Source organism: Rutidosis leptorrhynchoides, unplaced genomic scaffold (genome assembly GCF_046630445.1).
Source record: "Rutidosis leptorrhynchoides isolate AG116_Rl617_1_P2 unplaced genomic scaffold, CSIRO_AGI_Rlap_v1 contig540, whole genome shotgun sequence".
In the NCBI taxonomy this organism is placed as follows: Eukaryota; Viridiplantae; Streptophyta; class Magnoliopsida; order Asterales; family Asteraceae; genus Rutidosis; species Rutidosis leptorrhynchoides.
In genome coordinates, this window is record NW_027266766.1 from 42,125 (window position 1) to 50,634 (window position 8,510).

Genomic DNA, 8,510 nt, shown 5'->3' on the forward strand with positions numbered 1-8,510 from the left:
AATAATCGATATTTCGATAGGTCGACAAATTACACGATAAATCAGACGGAACAAATCGATGAGCTAAATAAAGTGAGCGTTACTTTCTTTTTCATTACGAACATATGTTGATGCTTTATGAAATATATATATTACTACGCCGTGATTTTCTATAATATCGATGTTTATGATTTATTTAAATATACGACGTAACTATGTATTATACCTTTGAAAATTGAAAAGAACTTTCAAAAACCCTAAAAGTAAAGTTTTCTTTGCTTCCTCATAATTTAAACATAATATTATCTGACGTATATATTATTCAATTCTTAACTTAACGGGACGTAGATGTCAGTGCCATGTATGCAACGTTTACGTCTGCTGAACGTCTGGGGCCCACTTGATAGACGGAATGAGAGTTTAAGGGTATGGATGTCAGGGAGTGAAGGTTTAGGACCTAGTTAGTAAATTAACTAACGTTTAGTGACCTCCAGTGTCATTATCCTTTTCTAAAAAGAAGTCAAAGGAGTCCGATGAAGGTCAGTCAAAGAAAGTCAAATCCAAAAACGATGAAGAAAGAATATTCCTTGTCTGATTGAAATGAATTCTTAGTGAAGAAGGAATTCGAAAAAGAGTTTCTTCTTCTTCTTCCCCATCGTTTCTCCAGTTTCCAACTACTGGTTCAGAGTAGATGGGGCTGCTCTCTAATAAGGTATCGAGAGATGAACTCAAGCCTGGAGATCACATTTACTCTTGGAGACAAGCGTACATTTATGCCCATCACGGTTACTTTTCTCTCTCAATTTCAATTTCATTGTGTTGTATCTTCATTTTGTGTTTGATGGCTGATTGATGTAATTAGGCTGCTACCCATAATTGTACTTTATCGGTTTTAGTTAGTTGCAATTGCAATCTCTTGTTCATCACTCGAACCAGTTCCCGATAGTTTGTTTATGGGATCCGCCGATCAATCCTGCTTGTATATACATTTGAATTTGTATATGGTTGTGTGTCTATTGATAATTAAATGCTGCTGATTTAACTCGATATGTGCTCTATTGATTGTGGGTTTTGGACTATTGTTTGAGTTATGCTGCCGATTTTGTTTCGTGAGCTTCTCTGTAGTCTAGCACACTTGTATATTTGTGTGTTTTTGCTGAAAGCCACCACACTTGCATACTTATGTTTAGATATAACGAGTTTAGATATAAAGATATTAAGTTATTGCAATCAATGGGGATGATTCTTTTTTTCAGTCGTTACTGTGGATCAATCTGACAATTCCTGTTAATTTTTTCTGAAAAACTGTATCTACAAAATAACTGTACTTGAACTGCAACTTGTTGAATGATGTTTAGCTAATTAGAGTTTACTTCATCCTCAAAGAAGAACTTTGACAGCTATGATTGTTTTGAATTTGCAAACATAGTTCTAAAGAATTCTGATCTTATACCAGCAGGTTGTACACGCTTTGGCGAACATTATTACTTTCCTTTAAAACATGATCTGGCAGCTCTATCACGATCTTCTTGATCATCAATATTTGTTGACATTGTTGTACCTGTCATTTAAAGACTTTGTAAGAATCATTTGAAAGGAGAAAGATATTGAAGTCATTATTTGTTCTATTGGCTGAAAAAAAAGTTCATGATGGATTTTGAGAAAATTAAAATGCAATCGTTTTAAAAATGGCCAAGGATAAATGATTTTGACTCGAAGAAATTGGTGTATGACTTGGATGTATACCTAATGTAACATTTGCTCGTGTTAAAATTTCAGTACCCTTGATGCACCACCACCATTTTTTAAAATTCTTTCTGGCACAAGGTTTAGCTCTTCTGCGCTAGTGTCAAAACATTAATTTTTGGCAATGTGCTCATACTTTATGCAGAAAGTGGTCATTTTTAGTAGTTCCCTGTGGAATCTGAAGAATTCGTTATGATTGCCTTCAACTGGTCCTTATGTGTTATTTTTTTGGTCAGCTATATATGTTGGTGATGGGAAAGTGGTCCACTTCACTCGGGGAGGAGGCCTAGAAATGGGCACCGGAACAGTCTTAGACCATGTAATTCTGAGCTCTGCACCCCCTCGTTCTGATGTTCCATGTCCACAGTGTGGAGATCAATCAAATCTCGATGGCGTCATCTGTTCTTGCATCGACTGCTTCCTTGGAGGCGGCGATCTTTACCTTTTCGGGTACAACGTCTCACCAGCACTTTTTCTCGCCAAACCTCGAGGTGGGACCTGCACCCTTGCCGCCTCCGATCCAATAGAAGACGTCCTCCACCGTGCTTCGGTCCTTCTCGAAAATGGTTTCGGTGCATACAGCATTTTCAAGAACAACTGCGAGGATTTCGCGATTTATTGTAAAACCGGTCTTCTCGTGATGACGACTATCAGTGTGGGTCGAAGTGGGCAAGCTGCATCGTTCCTTGCTGGTGCCGTTAGCTTAATTTCTTCGCCTCTTCGATTTTTGACGACGAGCTTTCCTGGACTGGCTGTTGTTGGATGTGGGGTGTATTGTGTTGGCAGATTCATTACCGATATCGGGATGAGACGTGACGTGGCAAAAGTTCCGGTTGAGTCTCTTGTTGCTGGGTTTGTTCCAAGCACTTCTGCTGTTGTTGTGAAGAAGGAAAATTAGAGACGAGGGGACGTGGTTTAAGGAAAATAATTATGAATTAAGTATTGAAACTTTGTGTTGTTTGTACTGGGATGAAACTTGGGAAATTTGTATACAGTGGATGTTTCTATTTGGAAGCTTTTACTTTTAGACTCTTATTATCATGACTACTATATATATAGTCTGCCATTTGATAGTCTCTCGTGTTCATATGATCATATTTGATTTTAGTCCTTACAAAATAAATAATCAATTTCTTTGAATTTGCTGAAACATGCATCCATGTAATACTCGAAATCCCACCGGATCGCCTGTTAAGCGAACAGTTAAGAACGGGGTTCATTCAGAGCTGGAGAGGATGATGAGGCGCCAGACAGCAGAAGAGGTTATTATGATTTTTGAACAAGCTGTGGACGAGGAGGCGTTTGCCCTCGCCGTGGCGGAAGTTGTGCTGATGGAAGCTCAAGAAGCAAAAGCCATATAGCAGAAGTAGCGGAGGAGGCACTGATCATGATGCTCTCAAGTCTCAATTAGCAGGGTCGAGAGTGAGAGGGACCATATTGAGTTCATTACTTAAAGGTTAGGGGTTTCAAATTTAATCGAAAACAATAGGGGTAATCGAAATAATAGTTTAAAACATGATGCACCAACTTATGGGTTTGGACTCATAGTCATTCTTCGACATATCTTAAACTATTTAATTGATTTTAATTCAAAAAGAAGGAACAAAATTATCAAAGACATGACATTCAATAAGTTGGAAATGATATCACCCCCAAGATAACAAGTTTAAGCTAACTGAAATTCAATCCAAATTACAAATAAAACATTGTCTTGCTAATCGATAATTAGCTCTGATAATCAAATTTATGCAAACAGATAGAAATTTATTACATGAATTGACTCAAGGCCAACCATTATATATATGATCTAATAGAAAGGAGCCCTGACTGGTTTTCCCTTCCTACTTCTTCTTCTTCTGTTTGTCGTCTCAATGGTAGGACCAGGTACCGGAACCGGGGGCTCTTCAATGTTTGGAACCAGAACCGGGGGCTCTTCTATGTTTGCAACCGGATTAACGACTTCAACATTATTAGCAATACCAGCCATTTGATCTCCTCCAAAGGATATTACCTACACCATATATGAATACTGTTTGATCATTTCTATAATTTTTATTTTGATAGAAAAATATACCATTAAAGCCTAATTAATTTAATGAACTAAATTAAGAATATCATCATAGTATCAACTATACCTTGCAGGAAATACAACAGAAACTGAATAATTTGGGATCCATTAGTCTCCTCTTGCAAGTCTTACAGCAAAATTCCTCTGGATTTTGTATCGAGCCATTAGAAGGCAATGGATGGAGAGATACGACCAGGTTCTTGTTGCACCTGTATGGCTGAAACAAATATTGTATAACATAAATAATTAAAATCCCCAAGTTAGCAACAAAAAAGAATAAATACTCCGATAGAAGTACATTAACTTGATGTAAATTGATATAATTAAGATACCTGGATTTGTGAGCAGTCGAAGTATTTCTCCATTGTACTTAAGGAAACGACCTCCTTATAAACATGTCTATATATTTTCAAGAGCTCATGGTTCTCATGAGTTTTGGAAACCCTACAGTTCTTGCAACATGGAGTGTCACAAGTCAGACAATACATATTCTTAGACAGGTGATGAGAAGAACACGAGTCAAAGAAAATAAGTCCTAATAGAACATTAATCCAATTGACTGGTCCTCTTCTACGCTCACGGTTAACTTCTTGATCACCCTGTAAAATCAAATTATAAAATTAATTTTGAAATGTATTTAATTCTGCTAAAAAGTTGAGTGTAATAATTTTGGAGAGATGGAGTAATTATAAAAAAAATTAGAGATTAAAGTGTACTTAAGTGTGAGCTATAGCCACACAACAGGTTTTTATTTGTTACTTGCATTAACTAGGACACATAAGCAAAAAATAACATAATCATGTTATAGGGATGAATTTCATCTCATATATTAAACTTTATAATTTTTATTTTAATAGAATATATAAGGTTTATTGACTTAAAACTGAAGCTTAAGGGATCAATTGACATGTGGTTTAGGTGTCTAACATCTAACACATAAAATTATCACGTATTAAATTTAAGGTGGTTTCCTTTGCCAGATCGGATTCGCATATGACAAAAGTAACATCATAAGTGGTGGGGGCCAGTTTAATTTTAGATAATAATCGTTTGAGGTTATCAGATTTCAGTTAAAAATTTAACGATTTTTTAAATAAGAAAGCGATACCGTGAATACCACGAATATAAGTTTGCCAAAATAAAAATGATACACTACCGAGATGTACAACTAACTATAAACAACCGAAATGTGCAAAATTTATAATTAACAATCACTCAAAACTGACCAATGTCCCTAACAATTCTCCACTTTGTCGACATGAACGCCACACTATACTATATATACTTACCGAGGATATTTATATTTGTACAATTGTGCTATATATATTTGTACATTTTTAATATACATCATTTGCCTTAGAGATTAACTAAAATTTCCAATGAAAAAGATTATCAAGAAATCCTTTCGATCACATTACAAACAGATTGAAACTTCCATACCTGTAGCATAACGTTTGAAGAGGATGGATCCATATTATATCCTTGTTGATGATTTTTTATCCTACAAAAGGAATTGAAGAATTATTTAATGATTTTTAAGAGAAGAAGAGAGGAGAAAAAAGAAAATTTGGGAGGATCGCCGTCATTGTCATTCATTTGACGACATCAAAGATATAAAGATATACCTCTTAAAAAGCTATATTTATACAGAATTAAGAGATTATTTTTTTAATCTATTATCTTTTCTTTTTCTGACAGATCTTATAACGAAGATTGGAAATATTTTGAGAAGTCACACGTAATGTATGAAGTCGATGATTACGAGGTATGTCAAAAATATTTAATATCCTTTTTTTAAAAAAATATAAATTTTTTTCCTATATCTATAAAAATTCCTTGAAATGTTGTGTTAAAATGTTAAATATCTAAAAAAATAAAAAAATGTTAAACAGCCATAATCCTCCTTCTATGATTAATAACTCTTTCACATAGTTCCAAATATGAATATTTAATATCTATCTTCGTAATGATTTCCTTTTATATCTTTTTATTTTATTTTAAAGAAAGCATTTTTAAATTATTATGCTTTTAATTTGCCTAAAATAAATATATGAATATAAAAGATACACGTGACAAATGTGAAACCCTTTGAAGTCTAGAGTACTTGTTTTTAAATCAATACAATTGATAAGTTTGATATATTTTTTCCTATATTGATTCCTTGATTATTAAAATGGTGAATTTGTTTTCTCTTAATACTAAATACAAAAATATTAAATACATCGAACTTATACATTTTGTGTAAGTAAAGAGCCTTTTTATATAGAGAGAGTCTTAATTTGAATTGTCAAAATTATCTTAAAAGATGACTACCTAATACAAGTTCGGTATATTACCTAGATTATATCCTCATATTTGACCATTTTCATGATAGTCACCTTATATATTTATACAGTTTGGGAGTCCTCAAGTTTTAAAAATTCAGGATTGAGAGTCTTAATGACCAAAAACATAAGAGAAAACATGATATGGTTTAAATTTATTTATTTATTTATTTTGATAACGAAAAAGGATTTAGTAATTAATTAAGGTGTCGAGTTAATTTAAGTCAGCTATTCCCGACGCGCCGGATGAAACTCTATGCGAGAGCCGTACGTGATAAGGGAGAGCGTCGTCCAATTACTAACTATCGATTGGGTATGTACCCGATTACAATGATAATGTAGCAATGAAGAGAAATCTGGAATCTAGAAAAACTAATACAAATGATATGAATAACTTGTACTGGTCTTGAAAAAATGAAACTTTCATGACTTCCGATGATCGAAAAAACTTTCCAGACTTCCTTGTGGGGTTCATTTGATTAAATGTACCCATTTGAAGGGCCATGCTGCTCGATAACAATAGTTGCACCACATTGGGAATAAAACCTGCAAGACCACTTTGAATTTCAAAAAAACTGAATAGTCGACATATTATTACTTCATTGTTCTCTGAAAAAGACCACATTGAGATCACTTGCAAGCTCCACGTACGGAAAATTATTTTGGTACTGAATTGCGATCAAATTCTCCCAAAAATGCACCAGCCTAGATCTGTCAGAGTTTTTCAACAGAAGACCAATTATTAATTTTACCCCACGTCGAACGACGCCACCTCTGTTATCCGCCACATGCATCCGCCTCCTAATTCCTAAACTCATCGTCAAGAGAAGCCGGAATGTACGTTGTGGCTTCGAATGCCCAGGGGATGGTTATAAATGGCATGAAACAAAGAAGCTCGGCCGATAATATAATGGCACTAAAAGTCTAAAACCCTATATATTGATTGTGTGTCTGCTTTAAAACATTTCGACTTTTAGCATAAAATTTTTTAGGAGTATTTATTTAGTATTTGAAGTATGTGTTAATAAGTACTTATAAACCCTCAAAAAAAATATATAATAAGTACTTATAAGTTGTTTAAGCCTTGCTATACAGAATTAAAGTTTCTGCAGGCTTTAGCTTTAATGTTTATAGTTTAATGTCGAATAAATTAATTAAGTGGATATATGTTTAATTGTTCATTTTTCTAATTATATATGCATCGTCATATCTCAAAATTGAACAATTTTTTTTTATGTTCTGCTGATTATATAAATTATGGACAAATAGTCCCCATTCGAATGAACATCATATCAAATTCCAGACCAAAAATACAATGACCACAAAATAAGAACATAATTTACATAAACAAACACAATCCTATACACTCATTGCAATTTATCAAACACCTAGGGTCCGTTCGTTTTGCGGTTTACGGATGCTCGAGCAAGTTTAAGCATACTCGAGCATCCGTAAACAGCAAAACGAACGGACCCCTAGTGGTCGAGATATTCCTTTTAAAACAATATGCGAACACCAATATATCCACTTCAACTATATTTAGCTTTATTGCGGCCTATTTATCATTTTGGAATATAATAGTCATTGTTTTTAATATTCTTATCATAAATCTACCTATTCAAATCCACTCTTTTAAAGAGTCGAGTCGAACTTATGACCTCTCGATGGAGGAAATACGTTAATCATTAAACCACGTTCTGGTTAGCAAGAATATAATGTCATTATTGAGAGAGTAAAAAAGAAATACATAACGTAAATTATATACAAGTAACCGATGTCATGATAATTATAGAGGGTTAAATTTTGTTTCTTAGGGATGTAAGCAAATTTAGGTATAATGGATTTCATAATATATAGTATAATAATATTGATTTAATTTTCATGACTCGCTAGGCATAAGACATCATAGCATTTAGAAATTGTCCTTATGGTGCTTCTTGTAAAACAAATTAAATGAAATAGTAAGGACCATGTATTTGGATTATAATTTGTCATGATTGACATACAATTTCAACTGATGATACCAAGAAAAGGAAAGAAGCGGTTTTGATGATATTGCACCATTTTTTCTTCACTAGCATTGAAAGTCAAAGGTTAATTAATTAAAGCTTCGGCTGATAATTGTTATAATATGTCGATGACTTTGGAGACCTTCAGTCAAATTTCTCCCTAGGGAAATTTCCTAATGATACATTTTATAAACGCTGGAATTAGTCCAATGAATAACGAATAAAGTAAAGTTTCTTGTGAGAGGAAGTTATAAGTTTAACTATGAGTATAGATAAAAAAGAAGCTTCTATAATGTGGATATAGGTGGCCTTTATATATCGGAGCAAATAAAAAAATCACACAACCATTGTGTAACACAGGGGTAGTGTAGTCTCTTTAGCTTA

General features: G+C 33.7%; 1 protein-coding gene across 1 annotated transcript; it reads left to right on the plus strand.

Annotated features, from left to right (window-relative positions):
* The first annotated feature begins 670 nt into the window (after positions 1 to 670).
* Positions 671 to 2,623, plus strand: LOC139884366 (protein LEAD-SENSITIVE 1). The gene is made up of 2 exons (XM_071868403.1): positions 671 to 764; positions 1,962 to 2,623. Exons 1-2 carry the CDS (start codon positions 671 to 673, stop codon positions 2,621 to 2,623), a joined length of 756 nt encoding a protein of 251 aa, XP_071724504.1.
* The last annotated feature ends 5,887 nt before the right edge of the window (positions 2,624 to 8,510 follow it).

Coding starts and splice junctions, on each gene's coding strand:
- LOC139884366 (XM_071868403.1), top strand. CDS start 671: ATGGGGCTGCTCTCTAATAAGGTATCGAGAGATGAACTCAAGCCTGGA. Junction 765..1,961: donor GTACATTTATGCCCATCACG/GTTACTTTTCTC, acceptor TTTTTTGGTCAG/CTATATATGTTGGTGATGGG.